This window comes from Stigmatopora nigra, chromosome 12, assembly GCF_051989575.1.
Source record: "Stigmatopora nigra isolate UIUO_SnigA chromosome 12, RoL_Snig_1.1, whole genome shotgun sequence".
In the NCBI taxonomy this organism is placed as follows: domain Eukaryota; kingdom Metazoa; phylum Chordata; class Actinopteri; order Syngnathiformes; family Syngnathidae; genus Stigmatopora; species Stigmatopora nigra.
Genome location: NC_135519.1, coordinates 3,032,139 through 3,059,495, shown reverse-complemented (window position 1 = coordinate 3,059,495; position 27,357 = coordinate 3,032,139). Strand labels below are relative to the sequence as shown.

Here is a 27,357-nt window from a genome sequence, read left to right as displayed (position 1 = left end):
AGTAACAACTGTAAAGGGTTAATTATTTTTTATGTGAAATTGATTTTAATTAAAACATCAGATAACTGATGCTTACATTGGCTAATAAATATACTTACATACCAGGCTGCCATAGTTAATTCCAATCATAAAAAGAAATTTGACATGTACATTAAATAGCATAAATTGATATTTGACATTAAAATGTTGTATTTTGTCCTATTTAACAACTATTGTTACCATTTTGAGTTCTACCCTACAAAACAAAAATAAAACCTTAAAACATAATTTACTACTACTTATACAAAAACTCTTCTTTGAGCCTCTTAATATTACATTTTACAATTTCTTTAATCTTCAATGAGGGCAAAATGATTATATTTGTATTTATTCAAAGCAAGGAATTTGAAAACACTTGCTTAGACTTTTGAAAACAATGATAATCTAACTGTTCTCCACACATAGTGTTTGGTTAGATGCACATGTAAAATGTTAAACCAAAAGTAAATTAGCAGGAATTGCTAATAATATAATTTACCGTAAACCGTGTTGCAAGTGATCAGTCATCAGAAAAATAATCAGTGATTATTTGACAATCAAAATCATTGCTTGTATGCTTTGTTTTCTTTCTACTACCACTATAATTATTTTAGATTTAAGCTGATTTGGGTATAATGACCTCGCGCTGGCTTGGCAAAGAAAATGTGCCGCTACAGTCAAAGATTAAATGGAAAGCAAGCCAGCTTTTCTCACTGTGGACACACATTGCCCGAGGGCTAATAGATTATTGGCTGTGCAAACAATGGGCTTTTTAATGCCTGTGAATTAACATGTCTCCAGTGAGACCTGAACAGGTGTAGTGATAGAGTGTTAGAGTGTTAGAGTGTGAGTGTGTCAACAGTTTGTGTGGAGCATTTTTTCAAGCTAATTTTTCATGTTTCTCTTCCTACAGTTCTCTGGACTGGCAGCCATATGGACGGAAGGAAAATAGGACATTGTAAGTTGAATAAACATTTTTGTAGATTGTGTTGCGTTGAAAGATAATCTTTCTGTGCAATTCTTTTACTCATATTCACACAAAAGTGTCCCAATTTCGATCACTCAACATATTTTTTTGCATGTATACTTATTGGATTGGATGCGATAAAGGTTACAAAGTAACAATTGCTTAAAAGTCAGTGGTCTGCATTTAAATGCAGGAATAGCATATTAATGAGGAAAAAATGTAGCATAATATAGTTAGTTGCTGTTTAATGATATAGCGATATGGATCAATACAATAAGTGGTTAAGTAACGATCCAATCCAATTGAAACAAAAAACTTAGATCAAAAGCTCCTAAAATTTCCTTTGTTCAAAAGAATGTTGTTACCTCAAGTGTATTAGTTCTTACAGCAACTAATAGTGTGTCAAAAATATCAATATTCTTATTAGTTGTGGCTTAGGTAAAATGTAACTGTTTGCATTAAATATCTTCGTAATATCACATACAATCGATCGTAAGACATTAGATGGAATTCAGATCATGGTTGACTTCGGAACATTGGCAAATCTATATTACTCTAAAGAACTCATATCATATCGCATTGTCATCAAAATGATGGTTTATACCTTGAATACTTCATTTAATCATTGTTATTATCATTCTGTATTTTCTTTTACATATTAATTCAATCTATAAATATGCATTAAAATGCTGATACTTTTACAATTTTAATTTCAACTCTATTATGCCCTTTTGTATCTTTAGACTTTAATTTAATTTGACGAAAGTTCGCATGTTTTGCAATTGCCAGGTCAAAGGGGAATAGATTTGATCCAGCATATATGAAGAAGAAATAAGTTTGACAATTTCCCCCCATTGCTCTTCACCCAGCAAACATGGTGACATTTAAAGGAATTTGCAATTCTGCAGAGCGGAAGCTATTAATTCACCAATTAACACCCTCCCTTTCTTTCCCTCTATCGTGGTTGTGCAAGCTATCGAAAAGACAAAAGAAATAGCCTTAAGGGGAGTGGAGAGGAGGGCGGGGGGGAGTCTCAACCCATATCTGCGGAGAGATTGCTTTGCATGTCTGCGAGCAGTGATAGCAATTACGACAACACTGGGAAGAAGGTGTCCTTTAGCCCCCGCCGTCGCCGCCACTCCAAATCTATCCATAGCCAGATTTATTTGTGTATCTCATTACAGGAAATGGAATGTTGCCCCTTGCCAAATGCATTAAAAGCAAAGTAGGGAAATTAGCCCGTTGTACTCGCGCTCTCACTCTCAGTCATTTAAAGCTGCCTTGGGAGGGAATGCCAAGAGGATTAGATGACAACCGCTGTGCCATTGTCACATGTGGACTGTAGTAGTACGCTTCAGAAAACAATCAATATACAACGATTTTTAGATAGTGAACTACATTTTGTCAGATTGCCATAAAATAATATATGACTGGTAGTATGGAAGTCACTGTAAAAGTACTGTTAAGTTGTATTTAGCTTTGAAGTATAATACATTTATTGAAGTACAGTTTGGAGTGAATTTTTGTCAACAGTTATTTCTATGGAATCCATTTTTTATGGGGTATTTTAGCTGCCAGGGATGTCAATAGGCATTCGAGCCATTTGAACTGAAGGTTGGCAATGAATATCAAATGGGTGAAATGTCGGAAATATTGATGAAATAAGGCAAGTATGCAGAAAAAATAACATTAATAATTTCAACATGAAACATTTCAACTGAAAGTTAATGCTTATAGTTTTAGATTCAATGAAGCTTTTGGAAAAATATAACTTTGATTCATTCATTTTCTGAACGGCTTATCCTAAGAAGGGTCACATAATTGACTCCATCACTATGTCCTGCAGTTTTTTCGTAATATATGATAGAGAATAACAGTTTCTACATACACTATGTCCTGCAGTTTTTTTCGTAATATATGAAAGAGAATAACAGTTTCTACATATCGTCATTCAGTACAGAGAGGCAATGCTAAGGAGTCATTTACCTTGAATGTCGTGGCCCCAGTTATTTTGTTATTTCTTACTGCAGCACCCTTATTTTGTTCATTTGAAATTTGACTAAAGAAATCAAGGAAGACGTTTTTCAGCTCAACCTAGTTTTTTAAAATTATTTTAATCCTTCTTCCTTTAGCACGATTATTGGTAAATAAATTAAACTATAGTGTTTAGGGGTCGGGAAGAAATGACTGATTCCAAACACACAAATCATTCACTTATTCTCGACTCCCTAAACATTCCACAGGGCAACATGAGATGTAAAACCCACTGTGTTCTCTTGTCTTGTGGTTGTTCCAAAATCTCATTTAAAAAAAACTAAGTTGAGCTCTAATTAAATCAGGGGCCACTTTCATTTAGATTTACCTTCAACCCATACTCAGGCCAGGGCGGGTTGATGTGACCTAAGGTTTGGCTCAGCATCTCCGGAATGGAGTCCAGTGGAGCTCTCAGGCGGACAGGCGAGTAAGGGGAGCTACAGCGATAAATCACAACCAGAACAAAGGTCATAACTTGTGATTGTAGCACGACTGCACAGGAAGCTGATGAGAAAATGAAAATACAGGCAAGTGGTGTTGTTGTTAAGTTGCGAGATAAAAGAACTAGACTGTATGCAAGGCCGATGATGTGGTTCCTGTTTTGATTTGTCCTCATGCGATATTGGGCTATGTCGGTTGATTGGACGTCACGTGTAAGATTTTAACACACGGCCCGTCGGTAGGGTTGAAATCAGTTAGCCTGTGGCTTTTAACCTGAGCTTCCACTGGTTGTTCGGTCAAGCCAGTCTTTGACAATGAGTCAATAGATTCAGAGAATAAATGCATGCATGGTGAAAGAGAAATAAATAGTGCCATTGGTGCTACAATGGGAGGATGGGTGGTGCTCTTGCGATTTTGGAAAAAACAAAATTTAAAAAGAGAGAATTTTAGTTTGACGGTGTGTCGTGTCAATTCGCTATTTGCATTGTTGTGGCTGTTCTTCTTGTGGCCACTAACTAAGTCATACTGTTGTTTGTGAACCGATTGTCTTGAAACTTGAGCGCTGTTTAGCCTGGGCAAGTATTTATTCATCCTCAGACCCAGTTTTTTTGTTTCTTTAATCTGTTTCCAGTGATGATTAATTAATTGCGGAATTACAGTAACCAGTAGTGGTCAACCTTTTGTAGGAATGCACACTAAATAGACTATCGTGCCTAGGTTGACAATCAGTTACAAATTAGCCAATAGAGGATATGCGCACACAGGAATTAGTTTATAATATGATGCGACCCATTCATCCTTGTTTCTCTTCAATATTTTCACGTTGCAATTTTTATGTTTTTCAATTGAACTAGATATTTTTAAATGGTAATTTAAAACTAAGACTTCAGTGCGGGCAGGTGTGGGCTCGATTTCCGCTGGTTTTGGTATGAGTGGGAGCGTGGATGGTCGTTTGTCTCTCGGTATGCCGTAAGGTTGACTGGTGACCAGTCTAGGGTGTACTAGACTGCCTCTTGCCTGAAGTCAGGTGGAATAAGCTCAGGCAAACTCCTGCAACCCTTACGAGGATATGCAGTACGGAAGATGAATGAATGAATGAAAAATAACACATTATTGGCAGAATACACCAAGTCTTTTAATGCTTTTGTAGTATTGTCTTAATTGCTTTGGGAGTTAAATACCAATAAGCATTTCAAATTTTTGTCAGGTGTGAATGGTGTATCTGATTCCATATTGGCTTTAAATTAACTGTTTTTTTTTTGGTAGCAAAAGAATAACATTGTATCTTCTTACATAGTATGTTTTAGATTATGTGCGATATTTTTCTTCAATTTACTGCAACAGGGCATGTAAAACGCCATAAAATGAAAAACACTAGACTCTTTTTGGACTGTTCACTGTCTACCAAAGTGAAGTCAGACTGAATTTGCAATTATGAAATCACTTATCTCATGGCAAGTTATGGAAATTGATCATAAATTTCACTCGATCATGCTAGATCTAAGGTGCAGACATCATAACATAGTGGCAATATGTGACCAAATTTGGAAGGGAAATGGTCTCTTTTCATGTCCTCAATGTTGTCTTATTTCCTCTTCTTGTGTGCATTTAGTAACACGTCTTGTTGACACAGTTGTAAACAATGCCATTCTTTACGATACAAACACAAAAAAAAATATATATATATATCTTCATATATGGGAGGCGATTCGCTAGATGGAGAAGGAATCATGTCAGGGAAAAGTCAATTATGGGCAGCAGCACTGAGAATTAATGGAGCGATGCATTACTCAGCTTGAGGAAGGAGAAAAAGGCAAGGGGAATAATTATGTTTCCACAAAAAACGCTAAAATGCTAAACGGCGGGCCGGTTCAGAAGAGCCGAGCAAATGAGAAGTTGTATAAAAGCAAGACGGGGCGAGCTATATAAATGTCAGGGTGGGAAATGTGAGTTTCTGCTTCCGAGTCTCTCGTGGCTTAAGATGAATGTCTTAGGAATTTGACACAGAGAATAGAAGGGCATTGTTAACAACCCTGTCTAACATTGGAAAATGGTGGAAAATATGTTGGTTTGGTGGAATCTGTGAAAATAAAAACAAAAAATAACAACAATAAAACATGTTAGTTCTAAGAGAGAGAAATAACAAAAGAGAGAGAGAGAGAAAGAGAGACAGAGAGAGAGCATGAGAGATTTAAGTACGTATTCATGTAATCTATATACATCCATTCCTAATTTACAATTTGCTTACTTGCCTTGAGGGAAGAGAGAAACACAAAATATATTTTTTTTTAATTCAAATCACAAATAAAACCCATAATCTGATATTCTTACAAGTTTACTTCACACATGACCTTATATGAGAGCATAAAACAACAACAAGGGGTACAGTAACCTTACACTAACCTTTAAATTATGGTTTTTGGCTTGAATGAGAACAATGCGGGAGGGAGAGAGCAAAACTAGAAGACATTTTTGGAAAAATTGCAAAAATTCTCAGTATTTTACACATTTATTTTACTGGTTTTATAAATTCACCCAGTCCAAATGCACTAGTAGTCAATGGCAGCATATATTGAATACGTAGAGCTGAAATTAAATAAAAGAAAGGAGAGAGGCGCTTGAGCACTTGACATGAGTGTAAACATCTCACAGCATCTTGACATTCAGTAAACTGGCTGATGGTGCTAAATCGAATTAATAAAGCTCTTAAACACGATGCAACATAACAGGATCTTTACAGCCCGTTATCTCTCTTTCTCTCCCTCTCTCTATTCCATCTCGCCCTCCCCCCACTGCTCTCATTTCCGCATCAGAGCTTTCATAAATATAGCGAGCTTAAAGGGAAGCAGTGTTCACCCTCTGGGTATACCATTTTGTTTGTGCTCCCCTCCTATTTCTTCTCTAAATGCATTCAGGAAAACAAAATATCAACAAATGATCCACAATTTGTGATGATGCCAGCTATCAGCAGAAAGCTGTGATGTAGGAAAGCTGATGATTTACAGTGGAGGAATTCATTTGCTTTTCAAACAAGCTCCCTCCTAGATCTTCGTTGGTTATCTTATCTGAGAAAGGTGGAGATGAAAGAAGGACGTACAAGCGCCACTGTGCCACAGCGGGACGTTTACATCAGAGCAAAACCTAGCAGCAATTGATTTTGTTGTAGTTGTGTAGCCAGAAATTGACAATGGGTGCAAATTTTGGTTGGGAAAGAACATATTTTAAATGTGTTCACTGTATATTGGTGGTGTGTCAATCTGAGTATCAAACATTCAATCAAATAGCAAATTAAAAATGGAATTATCCATAAAAGTGAACTGCTAGCATGTTTTGTTTATTATAATGAAATCAACCAAAATTATATACATTTTCAGTTTTTCTGATATTGACAAAATGAAGTCTTAAAGTAGAGGACAAGAGTGTGAATTTAACACCAAACTCATAGTTTTGGCATCAGGGATTGGTCAGTGTGAATGGATTATTCGGTTTTCACTCGTAAACTATTTTAAGCAGTTTGGAGTATCAGATGAATGATTCGTTTGACTTCTGTTTGTAGACAATTGCAGAAAAGGGATGGCAATAGAGTGACATGATTTCAAGCTCAGAATAAATCACACATTTACAGTTTTAATAGTTTTCACATCTTTCTCCAATTGCACTCAGAACTGCACAGCACAGATTAAACAGGCATTTATTCTCTACAATGATACATTGACATAGTACCTCAAATTATTTTTACAACTTTTTGTTGGCCAAATCAAAATGTATCATCTGAGCATGTCAAATTAAAATTGTAAAATGGCAAATTTTATCTGAAATTCTATGCATTTTGCATGATTTTAACGCCATTTACATAAGACAAAAAATGCTAGCAGCTCATGTTAGTGGATGATTTCCTTTTTTTTCTATTTAAATTTGAAACTGGATAGAACAAATGATAGCCTATACCAATTTTTAACACATCTCCAAGGCCAGGAGATGTTTAATGGAGGGTGTTGGAAAGAAAAACATCCATCTGTGATCAAAGAGGGTCAGTTAACCCATGTTTCTTTTGGGCCGGCATGTAAAAGTGGCTGTTTTGATATGTCTTGTTTTGATCTAAGCTTATCTCTTGGCACACTAGTGTTAATGCTGAAAAACAGTCGGCTGGGAGTGATAGTAGGGATACCTGCTGAGGCGTCCAGAGGGATTGCAAACAAAAAAAAACACAGAAAATGAAACAACCAATGAGACAGACACACACACGTACACCACACACATACACACACACACATACACCACACACACACACACACACACACATACACCACACACACATACACACACACACACACACACACACACACACACTTTCACTGACAGTTGGGCTTCACACTCCAGTTGACACGCTGACTGTCAAAAGGATGAATCTGATTTATCGCAACCATTTTATGTGATATATGTCAAACATCGGGCTCTAATGGGAAATTCTGAAAATGCATGATTTACTATTAATTCAATTGAAAGGTTGAGTCTGTCATTTTCTACTTTTTTGGTCATGCTACAAATTTGCAATGTATGCGTACCGTAATTGGCAAAAATAAGGAAAATAGACAAACTGACAGATGTGTGACATATAAGTGCTGAATATTTCAAAATTGTGAGATAGACATCCGTTCCATTATTTAAACTGGACAGGCGGATTGGAACAAAATCATAAATGATTGAGATTGACAACAATGACAGCAAACAAATCAACAACATAGATTCGCTTTAGACCTGCCATCATTAATCAACAATTAAGTGTTTACCAAATGAATGAATTCATAATCAAAATAACAAAAGTTATTGCAGTTTAAAAATGATCCAAATCCATTTGTCTGAGATTCTTAACAATAAATATTTTCAAATTTTGCTCATCCTCAATGGAAGTAGAGTGATTACTTTAACTCACGTGTCAAAGTGGCGGCCTGGGGGCCAAATCTTGCCCGCCACATCATTTTGTGGAGCCCGAGTGAATTAATGATGAGTGCCGAATTTCTGTTTTCGGATGAAATTCAAATGAAGAGTATAGATGTGTAATAAAATGTATATTATTTCCTGATTTCCCCCTTTTAAATCAATAATTGTAATTTTTAATATCATTTTTTCTGTTTTTAGTTCAAAAATAATTTTGTAAAATCTAAAACTATATATAGATAAAAAAAAGCTAAAATAAACATTGTTTTAGATCTATTGAAAAAACTGAATATTCCGGGATTTTATTCCAGTTCTTTTAATCCATTTCTTTAAAAAAAATCTAAATATTTTATCTAAAATGGTTCGGCCCACATGAAACCGAGTTGACGTTAATGCGGCCCGCGAACTAACTCGAGTCTGACACCCTTACTCTAACTGGTCAGAATCTGCCTTTGCTTTGGAAAACAATAATAAGGCTAAATACTTCCAAGAGGTCCACCAATTCTCACCCTTTTTATATAACTGTGCATCGACAGCTAAAAAAGTAATAAACTACAAAATAACATGATTTAAATATGAACCAATTAGTCTCCTCATCGCAAGAATCATTCGTGATTAGTCAAAAGGGGATAAATAGTTGAAAAAAGGGTTTGTTTCATTGTTTGTTTACGTTTCACAAAAGCTCAAAAAAATCATGTATACAAAATCACAACAATGTAGAGTATATTAAGAAAAATGTTCCCCCACGTGTACCCAAAAACAAGTCACTATGGTGTATTTCACCCTTAAAACACCGCTACGTCGCCCTTTATTCCATCTGCACATCCACCACTCCTCAAAACCAATTGCCGTTCTCTATTTCATTCTATTTCTCGGTGTGGGTCAGGTTCATCCTCTGGCCTCAGCCATTGAAAAAAAAAGGTCAAGCAGCCGAGCAGAATGGCAATAACGCCCCTGAAATGGTACCATCAGTGGAACATGATTGATCAATTGAATTCCATAGCAGAGAAAAATGTGGGATTAAGTAGAGTATTATACGCACAATGAGTTGAGGCATGGTGTTCATTCCAAGTTCATTTCGCCTCCCTCCTCTGCCGGTGGAACGGGCAATCAATAGTGGACTTGCATATCATATATCAACGGCGGCTTGCCCAGGAGAGAACATAATCTGCTGCAAATTTAGAATGACAGAGTTGTACGGGAGCTAAAGCCCTCATCCGCTATTTCTTGGCGGAGGAAAAAGTGCTGTAATACTGGAGCTCTCTCTAGAATACTCGAGAAAGGTTTAACCAGAGCATTTTTTGTTGTTTTGTTCGTTCTGAGTTGGATGAATATGAGTCGGGTGGTGGTTAGATGGGGTCCAAAACCTGAAAAGGCTGGAATCGCAGCGTAATTTGTTTATATAGAGGTGATGATGTGTGGAAATGCATATGTTTGCCCTCGTCACCCCTTTCAGACCTCGCATTGGAGGACAGGCAATATGCGTCAGGTCTGGTTGGAGAAAAAAGGAAGGGTGATACATGTGGGAGGAAATGGAAGCCTAGAATAATGGCTATCCATTTGCTTGTGGTAGAATGAGGGGCTGCTGAGGTAATCACAGTATGCACTTTCTTATGAAAAGTCAGTAGGGTCATCATTCACGATTACACTTCATATATACAAAAAAAAATCCTCATATGAAACACCACCAACGAAACTGATTTTACTGAGACGTTATCATCCACAAATGCCACAGCCACTCACTCACACTACCCAAAACACTCACACACACTTCTGAAACAATCTCAAACACGATTCTTATTATTGCTTAAATGAAATATAAAAACACGCCCACACATACTCTCTCGTTCTCTGACTCAGACTCAAATGCTCTCAGGAAAAACACAGTATTTTTTTCACTCACAAATACTACAGAAATGTTAAACGACTTGAATAACTTCAAATACTACGATTTTTCCCCCATTCAAATGCAATACTGGATGCTCTCAAACTATTGAACAGCTACTGTTCTTACAAACCTTACAGAAGTTTTTTCACTACCAATATGAAAAGCTCTCGAAGAAAATAAAGACCTTTACACCCACCCAAACGAGTCTCACAGTTCACACAAATACTTTCATACACTTCTGGAACATTCTCACACAAGCAAAAGATTTTGCTTCACTCAGTCAGAAACGTATTCAGTACTTTTGAAAAACTACATTTTTTTTACTCCAATTCTATCCAGAAATAGTATCAAACAAACACACAAGACAATTACTCGCACTTAACTTGATTTATTTTTACCCATATGGGCTAATAATAGCCTCACATACAACTGAAAGACTCTCAATTGTTAATGAGCAAAACTAGTCTCACTATTCTACTTAAATGCTCTCACACACGACTAGTAAATACTATTCAAATGTTCTTACACTATTGAAGCTTTCTCCCTCCTAATATATGAAATACTCACATTAACTTCAAGAATTCCTTTCAACTATAAAGAAACTACTGAAATAACTGAAATATTCTCTTAGCCACACCAAAAACACTCAAAACACATACTACTAAAAGGCATATTTCAGTATACTGTGAGCATATTTTGTGAGAGGATTTCACTTGCTTGTGTGAGGTAATCCTGAATTATGATCCTGACGGCTGCTCATCCCATTACCCGGAACGCTTTCCCTTTCAAGTATATATTTGAACTGAAGGTAATCCATCACTTACCATCGAACTATCACATGATGAGCGTGTTGATGGCGGCTGCTGAGGAGAGGTGGAGGACACCAGAGCAGAGTCGAGGTAGATCCAAAAAAAAAAAAGCAGGCATGTAGGTTGTTCCCTCATGCAATTTACTACCTCTGCTCATCTTGCCATCACTCTTACTCACATTTTGCTCTAAAACGTGTTTGCCCGGTGCTTATCTCACAAAGCCTCTTGGGATTCGCTAGGGCCAAAGATTCTGGAAAAAAGGATATCCGAGTGAATGGGGGGTTCAGTGCCTTGTTGCTAAAGTGGTACTACTTTTGTCCCTGTGGCTTTTGGGAAAATACACGAAATAAGCTAAAGTTGCAGTAGCATGGTGGCATTGGTCCACACAAATTTTGATTCGTTTCGCTTTCGAATGTATGCAAACTCACTGTTCTTTCAAAAATGAGCAAAGCAATTACTACATTACTATTCTAGTTAACTTACCCACTAAAATAAACTGAATTGGTGGCCAACCAATCGCAGCGTACAAGTAGTCGGACATCCAAACATGCCCAAATTCACACCTAAAGGCATTTTAGACTGCTCATGCAGCCTACCATGCATTTTTTTGTGATGTGGGAAGCAACTGGAGCACCTGGAGAAAAACCCCGAAAGCCCACGACGAAAATGCAAACTCCACACAATGAGGACCAACCTGAAATCGAACCCTCAAACACAGCACTATGAGGCCTACGCGCTAACCACTCGTCAACCAGGCCTCTCATCATCATTTAACCACTATAAGCCCAATTCCTAGTTAACAGGGCATCTATCTTGTTCAATGGCACCGAAAATCGACATGTAACTTTTACTATGTAAACCAAATTTTACATGTGCTTGCAGTCCCATGAAAAATTTATTCATCTGTTATTTGCACTTTAAGGTGGCTCAGACGGTTCCGGGCCAGGCAGCGATTCTCAGGGCAGCGTGGAAAGTCTAAGGAAACATCTGCGAGCGGATGCGTTTACCCAGCAACAGTTGGAAGCCCTGGATCGTGTGTTTGAACGCCCTTCCTATCCGGATGTCTTCCCAACGTCTGAACACATCAAACCAGAGCAGGTGAGTTTAGGTCTCTTTCCCAATAAGTCCTTCAATTCACAGTTGTTTGGAAAACCATCAGTCAATAATGGTGCCTAACCTTTATTTACATGAATCCTAGAGTTAAACAACAAGAGACTATTAATTTTGCCGTGCTAACTCTATGTGGGTGCCCGGGCAGCCTGAGCGCCACCCTAATTGAGTTCATTTTCATCTCTGTGCGATCGCCGGGAATTACAGCGGCGATAAATCAGAGGGACGGCCTCGTAGCCCAGCTATACAGTCCCTAATGCAGCTAATTACTAAAGTGATTTCTAGGGCAAGATCAATACCAAAACGAATTGGAAATGACTTGCAATCACCAAGAGCAGAGGAGAAGGTATTAAAAAGTGGGAGGAGGGAGGGTTGTGGACGAAAAATGGCGTCCAGAAAAATCCCTTTTAATTTAAAGTAATATTAATCAGGTTGCTTTGCAGTCTTTGTGTGCGCCCCCTCTTTGTCACCCCTGTTGGCAACACCCCCTCCTTTTCTTAAAGCGCTAAAAAGGTGGGGTCCACTTGCTATTAGCAGCTTGTCTGGTGTCTGCGTCAGACCATTAAAAAGCCATTTTGAAGAGGCCGGGCTCAATAGGCCTCATCCCTCCCACACTTCTGGCAGCCATGTGGTCGGGACCTGACGCTGCCCGGTTCGGCCCACGGCTCATCTGCATGACAAAATGGCTCTTGTGCCGCCGAGGCCCGACGGAATAGAGAGGAACATCCAACATAGTGCCAGGGAACAGTTGTAAGCAGACAATTAGAGTTTATCTGGGATAGAGGCGGACAAGGCCGGGGTCACCGGCTTGGCCCTGAGGGACTCCGACCCATTCACATAAACAGATGCGTGCACGCTTACCCTCTTGAACAAGAGGCCGGACAGGAAGTGTTATCTTAAGATCAAAAGAACGTACCTATTTACCTTTATTTACAAAGGGAAAATGTGAAAAACCCTTATTTTTTGGTTGTCTTAGAGGTAGAGCAAAAGTGCAGATTTTTTTTTTTGGGGTGGGAGGGCTGTCCACTCCTTTAAAAACCACAACCACATGTCTCTCCTGCAACAAAGCCCTGAATGTCTCCTCCCTTGACTGGTCACAGGGATGACTGCAGTGGAGCACAAAGCGCCAGCTGACACCTCCTTCCTTTCACTCTTTTCCCCAATCCCTCTCTCATCCTACTTTGCCTTCCTTCTCCTTCACACAAGGACTAATGCACGAATACATCACAGGGGTGTGGGGAACAGTGTGGCAGGAACTCTCGAGCAGGAATCATAATAAGAGATTTATTTGAACTGGGAGGGCTGGCAGCAAATGATATCTGCTTGGCCGTATCAGTCCAAAGGGATTGCACGGTAGCAAACAAGTTAAGTTCAATGGATTCTTATTCACTGAGTCCCACGACAATGATTTGAAATCACAGAGAGTATAAATTAGAGAGTTATATTGTTTGATCTTGATTATTTGTTTTTATCTTAAGAATTTGCTTAAACCTGATTTGTCTATGGTTGCTTAACTGATCATTTTAAAGACTCTGAAGGGAAAACTATAAATAATACTCAATAAGGAATATTAAACATAAGAGCTCTATAATAATTGCAAATGCAAATTTTGAACTGCAATTTTATTTAACTATTTCTGGATGAATTAAGGGAAGTCGTATTTAAAAACTGGAGATTGACACGACACATCATCTTATAGATTAACAGTGGTTAGAGAAAGAAGACATTTGTCCTCTTGTCCTGACACCAGATCATATTTCTTCCAGTCTTGTAATTATGGAATACATTTTCTAAGTGCAAAGTCCTATTTTCAAATTATGCAAATGATTTTTCTTTAGCAATTCCTTAGGGGGCAAATGCCAAATCACGTCTTCTAACCTCCACTTTATTAGCTCTGTTTATGTTCTTGGCTGCATTTGCACAATTCATTTCCTCAGAACGCAAATGGCACAAAAGAAATTGTGAAATGAGGCCTTAGCTAACTGTATTTGCCGTGTATTGACACAGGCCAACGAGTACTCCCTCCCGTCGCTGAACTCCGGCCTGGAAGACGTGAAGCCGAGCCTCTCCAGTAGCGGCGGCTCAGACCTCGCCTCCAGTGTCTCTCAGAGCTACTCAGTTGTGACAGGTACGGTTCGTCCACCGCGCACAGTAAACCACGACATTAGCCCCATACATCCATTTATAGCCACCCCCCCCCCTTTTCTCAAATCCCCTTTTGATCATCAAGACATACAATTTTCCGAAAGCGCTTTTTGTTGTTCTCCCACTGACGATCCAACTCATTCCATTTTCCATTAAGGGGCCTTTAGTGTGCACTATCAAGGTAGTAACAGCTGATGACTAAAAATAGTGTTTATGGCCTCCAATAACACAGCATGATAACAGTGATAATTAGCCATATTCTTGCACATTAGAGATTAAAGTTTAAAGCTTAGGAGATAAACACAACTCTTTCTACGATTGACTATTTCTAAACCTTAGCAACCTTCAGATTACTTTTTTTTGTGGCAATACATTCAACATCGATATAATCTGAGTCTCTAACGTCCTACACAAGGCACTTTAATGCGTCGAATCGGCTCGCTAACAGATTGAGGGAGAACACTTCACATAAGAGACAGCTGCTGCTCTCACTGTGACACCCTGGTTGTCATCAAAGGGTATGATAGCCTGTTGATTGACAGCAGTTGCAGTATGAGTGGCTGCCTGCCTGCTCTCATTGTGAAGAAAAGAGAGGTCGACCCTAATAAAGATTAAACACGGGAAAAATAGAATGGCTTCTAAAGCAATGATGTACAAAAAAAAAAAAATCGGAAAAAAAAATCTGTGGACCCTCAGCATGTTTTGAAATGATTCTTCCTAGTTTATTTCAACATGTTAAAATCAATCGTTTTATTTTTACTGTATAGTGTTTGGAAATTATATTTAAAGGGGTGTTTTGTGAATATTTTTTCCCCCAATTAAAGGAATAAATATGTTGCAATGTCTTTGGGGAGGAAAGTAATTACGTTAAAGCTTAGGTATAAAAATTCTCAGTGATGGCATGGTTGTACAATTGCAATACTAGGAAAATTAACTTTTTCACCTAGAGACATAAAACAAGAATAACCTACGGAATTTTATGGAATCAATGATGGTGCCTACATTTAGCATGAAAACTGATCAATTATCCTTAAATAACCATTTCAGAATAATGACAAAAATCTATTTTTATGGAAATAAAACATTTAAATTATTATTTTAAAGAAATGACAACAACAAAACAATGGTTGATAATGCAACCACATTTAGATTTTTTTTAATTATTAATCACATATCGCAATTTATTAAATGTTTTCTAATGTGCACACTAAGTATTTGACCTTTATGTAATACACAAAAGATAAAATATATGGACTCGTATAAAGAAATGGCATGACAGCAAATTGCAAAAATCTGTGAAAAATTAAAATTGCTAAAATCACATTATATTGAGTATTTAATTTATATCCATTTAAGAACTGTTTAAGCCCTTCTTTTTGCGAATGGACTCAGATTTTTTCCTAAAAATGTAAACATATTGAAAAAAAAATCCACCATTAGGTGACTTAATAAATCTAGAATTCTCAATATGTGGGTGATAATTCATACATAACAGGGACTTCCTTTAAATGGGGGCATTTTGTCCCTAAATTTTTCCTTGTGACAAGTACATTTGCTGATTATTTTCACCTAATTCTCATTGGTGTTTAATTTCTTTTTTATTACTGACAAACATCTCCACACTTTAGATCCTGTCATACAAGATTCACATATTTACAAATAGTCTCCACATTTATTAAAAAATATTTTTAATTCATAGTACAATACAAAAGAGAAAACTTGGCTGACAATAGTTTACCATAATATTAGACTTTTTTTCTTTTTTTTTGTTGCACAGAATCAATATTATTTTGCTGCAAGTTTTGGTATTGCTTTTAACTTTCAATTATAAAGCCCCCATTAGTCAGCAAGTGATAGCAGGTGTGTTGTAATATATAACTTGTCATAGTCGTATCACATCACCACCCTTTCAATTGTGCCGAGTCTCCATGAACATTTTGATGACTGCTAGTTGACTGAAATATCGTTTTGTTGTCACGATTCCCACGAGAAGGCTAGGCTTACTCGGGAAGAATAAGCCAGCCATTTTTGATTAAAAGTCCCATAATTGTGGAGCGGACATTCGCGTAAGAGAAGTAAAGTCGCGGACAGCCTGATTGAAAACGGCACTGGCCCTTCTCAAATGATCCCCGCAGGCCCCCCACCCCTTAAGGAAAAGAAAGACCCCCTTTTTCCTCCTGAGTATGTGGGAGGCGGATTTCCCGAGAAAAGTTGGGCCTCAGGAGAAAAAAGGTGCACTTGCCCCCTCCTCTCTTCTTTTTTTTTGCCAGACCCTTCCTATGAAAGCGGTCTCGCTTGGGGGAACATACACATAGCAGGTGGCCACCAAGCCACCTGGGGGGCCCGGGGGCCGTAGAATGTAAAGGCTTCATGATAAAACTTGGTTTCGAGTCAACAAACAAACCTTGATGCGGTCATTGAAAACATTAGACGGAGATGTTTATTTCAGATTGCTTTTATGACTTCATTTTTTTATGTAAAACTGATCGGTCGCATGTAGTTAGTGCATGATATTAGCAAATAGGAATATATGCCAAGGCTGGAGGGGGAAAAATACTAAATTACCCCGCTCACTTAGGCTGGCATCCAATTATCAATAAATTATTCTCCCGTACCAGAGCGGCAGCAATGAGATTATACTCATTCTTGAAATGTTTTCTGCTCCTAATTAAAATCCGCACTGTTATTGATCTTGTTGATTTTTATGTCCTGGAATTTGCATAATCTATTAAAGATGAATGATTAATGTGTAGCTGAGGTTTGTTTTTCAAGGTTGTAGTAGCAGAAATGTCCTCTATTTACCTGGGAGTTGAAAAAATGGATTGTTCATGCTGGACAAAAAAAGCAGAGCATGGCGTTTTTGTAAAGGAAAATTGTGTTTATAGTGTATTGTATTTGTGGGTGTATATCTGCCCCTATTGTTTGCATAAATTGCAGAATTCTCCCTTTTTCCCACTGAGTTGGGCGCTGAATACGTGGGATGGCTTGTCAATTGAAAGCAGGTGTTTTTGATCTTAAAAAACACACACACATCTTCATTGACAAAATCTTTTGCGCAAAATTGCTCAGACAAGAACTGCATGCTAAAATGAGCCAGTCGTCAAATTTGTGAGTTATGATGACTCTTGCTGGTGGAATTTAAAATTGATGATTGATGATTATGATGATGATGGTGATGATGACAAGAATTGCAGTTGGTCAGATGATTTGATAACTATTTGTTTTGAAAACCATGTTTGAGAAACAATTAGAGATAGAAAGAAAGCTCTGTTGGATTGTCGTTCTTCGAAAGTATAACCAAATTATAATGTCATGACTGAAAAAAAGGAATATATGAATATTTTGTGTGTGTGTATATATATATATATATATATATATATATATATATATATATATATATATATATATATATATATATATATATATATATATATATATATATATATATATATATATATATATATATATATATATATATATATATATATATAAATATCACACACACACATGCAAATGATTTGGCAATGCTGATAGAAATATATTCTACACAATTTTAGAGTGTGGCCCTGTGGAGGTCAACCTGTGTGGAGTTTTCATGTTGTCCTCGGGCCTGTGTGGGTTTCCTTCGGGTATTCCGGTTTCCTCCCACATTCCAAAAACATGCATGGTAGGCTTATTGGATACTCTAAATTGCCCCTAGGTATGAGTGTGAGAGCGCATTGTTGTCCTTCTGCCCTGCAATCAGCTGGCCACCGATTCAGGGTGCCACCCTCCTCTGGCTTGGAGACAGCTGGGATTTGCTCCAGTTGAACACTGGTCAGTGATTTGCTCGAGCATCATCCTTGAATTATCTAACTTGCTACTCTTGACCAGTATTTCCACAAATGTAGATCCAGTTCATTTTGGGTGATAGTCCATCTTTTTATCTAGTATGAACTCACCTAACCTGAAGAGCAGGCTCGAACCAAAAGGTTTGCTCGGCACGCCCTCACCTCTGATTAATATTTAGATAACAACCCCCCCCCCCCCCCCCCTGGCCACCACCACCACGTACCCACACACACAGGGCTCATTAATCTTTGAATGCAAATTACATGATAAATTAAGTTAAATCTTAAAACTAAAATCTTCGTCCTGTCCATTTGCTTAAGTATGCAGGATTTATGTCGCTTGTAGTGGGAATATTTTATCTGTAATAATCCAGATTTTCTTTAAATGTATGTGATCACGACTATATCCTGAACGTCCAATGGGCGGAAGAGACAGGAAGCCCTTTGTTTTCTAAAGTTCCTTGGAGTGTGTTTAAGGATGAAAAGCTCACTTGAGAGAAGACCAGTACAGCTTTGTGTGAACACATCAGTCAGAAGGCTGCGGTAAGTTCTTAACAGTCCATTTCTATGGTTGACGAGGTCTGTGGACGCGGTGTCGGTTGTACTGCCGAGACAGATTTTAGAGAACTCTATAGCATCTCCAGTCTTGTTGTTGAAGAGAAGGGTCCCAAAGGACCTCGAGTTTATTTTCCATCTCCATCATCAGGCTGTGTGATTTGACAGGCTCCCTTTACCCAGGGCTCGGCCTCATCTCCGGGACAATAAGCAACACAGCGTCTGATTAGTTTCAGAGTTCACTGATCTCGAACGAAGCGTCGGTATCGGTAAGTTGTTTGACAATGTTGCTTGGCTGTTGTGAAAACCCTTGCTTGGGCCTGGGGAAGCTTTATCAAAGTTTGGTTTGAGCTAGACAGTGTATGGCTAGTCTGCAATTGAACTTGTTTCATTCAGTGTCATTGACTGAAATAGAAGTCCAATCTATTTTAAGTGTGAGGGGTTGCAGTGGGGCCTGGTGGGGCGATTGGTTAGAGTGTCGGCCTCACAGCTCCAGGTTCCTGGGTTAAAATCCAGGTTGGTCCATCTGTGTAGAGTTTGCATGTTCTCCCAGGGCCTGTGTGGGTTTCCTTTGGGTACTCTGGTTTCCTCGAACATTCCGAAAAAGAGGATGGTAGGCAGATTGGACACTAAATTGCCCCTAGGTATGGGTGTGATTGTGCCCTGTGATCGGCTGGCAACCGATTCAGGGTGTTGTCCCCCGCCTCTGGCCCGTAGTCAGCTGGGATAGGCTCCAGCACCCCCTGTGATATTATTGAGGATAAAGTGGTTCAGATCATGAAAATTAGAGATCCATTACTTAAAGAGTTCATATGTCTGGTTGGCTGTGATTAATAGAACGGGGTGGTGATAATGAATCTCAAGGTGAATGTTACAGTAATTCTTGACAAGAGAATTTAAATGGCTAACATGATGCTAAGCACACATAGATTTGAAATTTGCCTAATTTGAAAGTGTTAAGAAGCTTACATAATTAGATGAAGACAGAAGAGTATATTATTACAGTAATCTTTTAAGCGCACTGTGCCTTCTTAAACAGAAAATGTGACACATTGGGATGAGCCAATTAAACATAGAGCTCACTGGTTGTGATATATGCGTCAACCACGCAGTAATGATTTGATCAGTGGGACAAAAAAAGATGACGTTTCTTTTGTACGTACAGAATTCACAGCACTGTTCCAGCTGCACAAAAGAGAGAGAAACGAGATTTGGAAAGGCCACTGTGGGATTGTATGGGAAAGCAGTCAGTTGCATTGCCTGGTTGATAATGCTGACAGGGCTGTATCTCCCCCTCCATAGAGCAGCCCTTATCTTAATGAGGAATCGCAACACACAGTCTTGTTGTAAAACAACAATGATGCGGGGAAGCAGCTAATGAGCCTATCATGGTGTCGGGAAAAGAACCGTCCCTCCCCACAGGCCCCAACCAACAGAGGAGCCTCTGCGGCACACGTGGAAAGAGTCGGTCGGACACAGAGCGTACATTGATTGCATAGGTCGCAGAGGCAAAGTCGGCACCAATGAAAGATGCTCATCAGCCAAATGACATCAAAGAGCGAGCTTTGGAGCCAGCCAAAAGTTGCCGTTTTTGTTGGGAGAAAGAATCCATGAAATTCATGTTAAATACTCCATGAAAAATTGGATGTGAGATTAGTTTTGGGTTGATACATGGGTTGGTTTCTATGTTCACTAGGCGCTTGTGTGGGTTATCTAACAGGCCCCTATATTGTGCATAGCTGAATTGGAGAGACAATGGCTGACTGTTTGTCTTTATGTACAGTATGTGCATTTGACTTTATGCCAAAAGGCCCGGCCGCATAAGATATTCACTTAGTGATTTCTAATGATGTGTCAGTTTATGGGGAAAAAATGTTTTTGACAAAATATTATCAAAAGATAAAAATGGCTTAATATAATAATATAATATATTCACCCAAAATATCTGACTGAGTTGACATTCACGGATTATTTTTAAAAAAATTATGAAGTAATAACAATGCAATAGTATTAATGATTTAGCAAAATGTAGAAGGTGGAAAAGATGAAGCTAATTGCTTCACTTGTTTTTTATTTATTTATTTATTTTATTTATTTTCAATGTATTTTGGGAGAGATAGAGCAAATACCCTCATGTCTCTCAGTCTAATGACCTGTGTGTGTGTTGTGACATTTGACATGATGACATCACATCTGGATTATATTTCATACCTAGCAGACTCCCACCCATGTCTATGTCCATAAACCAGGAACCCCATGAGGCATCCTTTACCCCCTCCTCGGTCTCTAGTAGATTTTGCCTCAACAATCGCGCCTCGCCGTTAATGCCGAGGCTACACTGGCCGTGCCCTTTGCTACAGCCTCTAAGCCAAGCGACAATTTATAGCAGGTACTGCTTTAAGGGCCCATATAAACCAATCCATTTTGCATTTAATTAGAATAACTTGCCCCTTTAGTTTGGATTTATCAGTATGTGCCAAGGAGTAGCATAAAAAAAGGCTGTGCTTTTATTTTTTTAACTTTTGTTTATACAGAAACTGCTTCCCGCTCATTAACACTAACTACCCTCTCCCCCTGTTTCACCCTGCTTTTCTCCTGCTATGACCTCTTGCTTGTCTCCAGGCTTAACAATGGGCCTCTTGGACCTTCTTGCCTCGTGACAGGCCCAACGTCTGAGGGGGCGACAGGAGGCCAAATTGGGGAGAAGTTAGGGAGGGGAGGGGCGGAGGAGGCATAGGGCTGATGCTAGGTCCTGTTTTGGACCTGTGGCTCTGTGTCCTGTGTGCCCTCTTCATCAAGCCAGACCTGGTGGTGTCACATTTAATTAGAGGGCTGAATGTGGAGGAGAGATCAGAGAGTGCTCTCGGTGGCCTGCTGTCAGTTTTAAAGCGGCTTACAATGTTGGCTTATTAACATCCTTGATGAGAAAACGTCATTGTTTCCAGCATGCTCGCTCAAAAGTCACGTGCGTGATGCACTGTCCGATAGGTCCAATGCAAGTGCTCAATGTGCAGCGTTAGCAATAGTTGTATGTTACTGTATATTACAGCAATACATTTAAAGAGATGGAATTTAAATTCTGACCGACGTGATTTGTGTAATGCTAATATAATATAAAAGTCATAGAAGCAGATAGGTAGAGTTGTAGAACTGATAAAATAATGCCATATGATCCACTGCATTCCACTCACAAAGGAAAACCAACTCGCAACTTTGATGGCTGGTGGGAAGTTATGGGTTGCAATGCAATGCGCTGTTTGCTCCTGTTTCAAACCACTTCTTCAGTTAATAAACATTTTGTAAAAGCATTAAGGTAGAAAAAGAATTGTTAACGCTTGCCTTTTGTGTGTCTTTAACAGGTCGAGACATGGCAAGCACCACCTTACCGGGCTATCCGCCTCATGTACCCCCAACGGGACAAGGCAGCTACCCCACCTCGACACTCGCTGGAATGGTTCCAGGTGGGTGACACTTTACTGTAATGGCATTTCTATATAAAATGGAGCTTCCTTGCGCTTGTTCTTTCTGTGACAAAACTCCACCTAAGTCATTGGCTAATGTGAAAGCAGGGACGGGATTGAGGCGAACTTGTTATAGCTGTGTTAGATTACGCTTTTTCGTCTGCCGACGAGGACATTAGATGAACTCAATAGGCGATCACCACAATCAGTGGCCATGAGATAGGACAGTTCCTCTCAGTTACACTCCAGCTCCCAGCGCTCATTACCCTCACCGTGTCCACACGGCACACTCTCACTAGCCCTGTCGATAAACAGCGCGTTCGCTCCTCTCTTCGCCTCCCCGGACACCCGGGGCTGCGGAGCGTATCTCTTTCCCCTCTACTTAACCTGCAGTTCAGGTTCATAGCAAACAGTTAAGGGTCAAAACACAGAGGCGTGGAGGGCCTGTAAATATTTAAATCACTATCTCTCTAAGGGATGAGCTCTGGTTACACGACAAGCAAGGGTGGATGCAGCAAACAACATTGTGAAGATATCGCAGCCTTCAACAACTAACGAACTAAAACTGTCTTTCACATATATATATATATATATATATATATATATATATATATATATATATATATATATATATATATATATATATATATATATATATATATATATATATATATATATACATATACATATACATATACATATACATATATATATATATATATATATATATATATATATATATATATATATATATATATATATATATATATATATATATATATATATATATATATATATATATATATATATATATATATATATATATACATATAACATACACATATTACATAACAGGAAAAAAATGGTGTAAATGAGATGTAAGACAACAAAGATGAGCTATAGGTTGGCACATAGGGGATTCTTTTGAAGCGAGATGCCTTATGTGGCGGAATGGCAAGGTACTTGGACATGCCAAGTGAGAGAGGCTTTTCTGGATTCCTCCAATTGCTCATTGGAAGAAAACTGTGCTTGCATATCAAGACTTATTTTCTCCCGTGACAACCATATCGTGACAAACATGTAAAATAATTGATTTGTATCATGAAGGTCCATTGTTTATGAAAGAGAATCTATGGATTCAGTTTGCAAAGTACAATATCTCGGTTTTTATTTTTTCTTCAATTATGGAATGTCCTAAACTATAACACAAAATCTAAATTAGATAGCTCTTTTATAAAGACTCTTTAGATTAGAATGAATTCAAGGCCAATATTGTATAGACTGGTTTGGTCCTTGTTCAATTGCACTTGAAGATTTGCTGATTTAACCAGTAATGTATTTCAAAAGACTTCTATGTATTAGTTAAGTCACAACCAGTAGCCGAAGCCGACACAGACCAAATTGTACTGGATGGCAGATGGAAAACGAAGGGATTCTTTTTTAGACAAAAACAAAGTGATGAGCATCTGGTGGAGGTGATGAGGCGGGCAACAGCTGCGGCAGTTTTTAAAAAGTGTGAGCCTGTGAGAATTTAGCTGGGTGGGTGCCCTGATGATAAAAACATAAAATAACTTAAAAATGTAAAATATCCAATTGAAGAAGGCAAGAAGTCTTCATCAAGCATCCACGTGCTGCTCAGGTGGTAAATTGATGGTAAAATCCGATCAGCTGTTTGCATTGTGAACCAAAATTTAAAAGGCTTAAAATAAGCTTAAAATAAGCTCAAATGAAGAGAAAACTCTTCACTTTCAGCTGTTTATTGAACACAACAGTTGCATTTTAATGCAACAACAAGTAACTCCAAATATCATTGAGAACTTAAATAACTCAATAGGCTCAAAGTTATGTTAGTTTAGAAGGAGTCTTAGAATAAACATGTGTGAAAGGATTATTAAAATTCTTACAAATAAAATCTCATGAACAAATCTCTGCAGATGAGAATTTTCTCTTCTTGGCTTGTCATGACTATAAGTCCTTCATAGACATTTCTCTCATCTACTGTTGTGCTGGATTGTTCACGTTGCATGCATAAAAATGCATGTGGATATCCACCAATCACTTCAAAAGACAGATTGACCGCCAACATGCATTGTTGTCGCGATTACGGAACTTAACTAACTACTAGAACAACAGCCTCCTCTATGCCATTGATGCTGGGCATTAGTATATGATATATATTTGAGGATGTCTTCGTGGACAGGTGGGCGAAGTCAGTATATACGAACAGGAGCAAATTTGTTTAGCAAATAAACCGATCATTCTTACTCCTACTTGCCACCACACATGGGCTCAGAAAGAGTGGTCCAATTCATATTTCATTCACAGGGGCCATGTTTTTGCTGAGGGGATCTGCCAAAAGATAAAAATTGGGCAAAAAGTGTAGTACAAACAATTTAGACAAATTTCAGTGTTAGGAGAAAAAACCCTTATGCCCACATTTGTTTGCCACAACTCCTATTTGAATTTCCTTCGGATCAATTGAAAGCAACAACGTTTTGAAATGTTATATCGTTTATATTTGACACCAGTTGAAATGTGTTTTACATGTTCTAGCACGAAAATCAAATTGGCATTTAAATCAGCCTCATTCAAGAGCAAATTGCAAGATATCACTAAGTCATTTTGATTGTCAAAAGTTGTCTGAAAGAGCCATGTTCTTCATTTGTTTCTCTTTAGGAGGAGACTTTTCTGGAAACCCGTATTCTCATCCGCAGTACACGACGTATAATGAAGCTTGGCGGTTCAGCAATCCAGCGTTATTAAGTAAGTGACCAGCCTGCCTAAGCAATGTAATCCATTCCAAAAGATTTGTGTTATCCAACGGCAAATTCTTCTGTTAACTTTCAGGTTCCCCTTATTATTATAGTGCCGCAACCCGTGGCTCAGCACCTCCCACTGCTGCCGCTGCCTATGACCGCCACTAGTTACCATGGAGACCAGTTCAAACTGCAGGGCCGAGGCTCGGGCCTCCGTATTGTCCGCGTCTGAGAAAACACTGAAGTCAAAGGGAATTGCGACAAGGGGATCCTAAAGGAAAAGCCCACAGGGACATGCGAAATAGAAAGAAAGGTGGATGCCAATGCGCCATACGAGTCACCATAACCATCCTTCCCTCATTGTTCAAGAATGACTTTTAAGAGATTATATAAAGTATATATATTAAGAAATATACATTGAAGACGTGTGAAGCTTCCATGTGGAAAAAAAACATGCTGTGGCTTTTTTTTTTTACTTTTGCCTCCTTATTGCTGTTGTTCATTTATTTACTCATGCATTTTTACATTCTTCATCAACTGCAGTATTCTTCCATTTTTAAAGTCCCTGTAAAAAGAAATCAGATTTGTTTGGAGGATAATTACAGAAAATGTGCTAAGACTACAAAGTAACACCTGATTTTTGACATTTCAATGTTTCTTTTTTTAGGGAAAGGACATTTATTTTCCTTTTACAGGGACTTAAATGAGATACTAACAGGAGAGATGGTTTTAAACCTTGCTGGTGGATGGAAATGTGCTGAGAGGCCTCCGTTGGATGTTAATCGCTTACTGCCATTGACGGCAATAGAAATTAAAGCAAATGATCGCTGCTAGCCCTGCCATTGGAAATGGATTAGACATTTATTGCCGTCAGTTGCAGCCAATGCGTTAATTATGGTCGTGTCGTATGGTGCTCGTGCTTTGTTTTCTATTTGCTGATCCTCATGAAAAAAAATGGCGTCCTCATCTATGGATGTGGCAAACAATCAGATGTAAATTGTTTTACAAAAATAAAATTGTCAACTTGGATTTTAAATATGTTAAATTATTTTTTTCTCTCACGAATTGTAATGTAAAAAAATTCTGGCCGTAGTTGTCACACTTTGTTAATATAACCGTTATGTCCATAAACATTCTTTTTTTTTTTTTGCACTACAACTGTTCCATTTTATTTTCCAAATTTCCTGATTCCGAAATGAATTTTGGGGGAACTAGATTGACGTGGTTTGCATGGACTTTGTAAGCCATAGCTCATTGGCTCCACTCCAAAATCCTAATCAGCTATTTGGTCATACCACTAGATGCCTACAGTTGTGCATACCAATTGTAATTTACTAACTTAGCTTCAACGTATGCCTTATATCCAGATTTTTTTTTTCCGACATTCAATACACATGCGCACCGTCCTTTGCCTCACCTTTAACTCTCATTGTGGACTGAAAAAAAGTACTGGTTCTTTTTCTTTTTTTTTGACTATTTTGTGAATGTATTTTTAACTACATTTGCCAAAGACTTAGTTTAATATTTAATATTTTATTTACAGTGTGTATAAATGAAGCAGTATTATCTCCGAAAACATGTCAACAACAACATCATGCGACTCTAGCCTTCTGTTGCTTTATAGAATGATTTGTGAATAATGTGAAGACAATTCTTCTTTGTAAATACTGCGACTCACCCTCTTTGTAGATATAAACAGACCGATGCATTTACATGTGTGTCTTAATTGTCACGTTGTGCTATAGAGGAAGGCACAACTGCTGTTTGTAGCAGGCTCATATTGCAAATTTGAGCTGTCTTTGTCATTTTCTGTCCATAATAATGCCATGATGATGTTTTATTTCACTATGCAACAAGTTAAATGGCTCTCTGTATCATCTTTTGTTGTCGGGCCACTGACTAATCTTGATGTGTGGCGTCAAAGTCTGTTCCTTTCAGCGACGGTTTGTCTGCATTGGAAAAAGAAAATCAACACAACTGCTGTCCCGTTAGCCATTTATAGATGTTGTGATCATTGAGTTCATACCATTCACCTCTCAATGTATAGACGCATCCATTTCATCCCCTCATCCAAGTAAAATCCCATCTACTGGACATCCTCTGGTACCATGATGATGTCAGAAGAAGACACTCTTGCTGAATTCTGTCCACATGAAGCTGGATATGTCAGTAAAATGAGTGAGCGCAGGGTGTACGCCACCATCATCATCAAAATAAGAATCTTAGCTGTGCTAAGTGGAGCACCTCTGAGGGAATGCTCTATTCTAAAAAAATAAAAATAAAAAAAATATATATACACTGGTGAGGTGTCATGAACGTAAAAGGGGGTTTCTGATGAGAAAGTTATACGGAAAGCCCTGTGGCCTCAATCATTGCTCTCTTTCACTTATGTTCCAATTCCTTTT

At 38.3% G+C, this 27,357-nt stretch overlaps 1 protein-coding gene across 4 annotated transcripts in view; it reads left to right on the top strand.

Moving 5' to 3' along the window:
• The window catches only part of pax2a (paired box 2a), a 36,217-nt gene extending 9,321 nt beyond the window's left edge, over positions 1-26,896 (top strand). For 2 of the 4 annotated variants that reach the window (XM_077730244.1, XM_077730243.1), the window contains 6 exons: positions 932-976; positions 12,018-12,193; positions 14,213-14,333; positions 22,095-22,196; positions 24,873-24,959; positions 25,063-26,896. In XM_077730244.1, the coding sequence (XP_077586370.1) occupies positions 932-976; positions 12,018-12,193; positions 14,213-14,333; positions 22,095-22,196; positions 24,873-24,959; positions 25,063-25,184 (653 nt within the window). In that variant the 3' untranslated portion in view covers positions 25,185-26,896. Of the gene's footprint in view, positions 1-931; positions 977-12,017; positions 12,194-14,212; positions 14,334-22,094; positions 22,197-24,872; positions 24,960-25,043 lie in introns of all 4 variants that reach the window. The other 2 variants (XM_077730246.1, XM_077730245.1) reach the window with 1 other exon arrangement.
• The last annotated feature ends 461 nt before the right edge of the window (positions 26,897-27,357 follow it).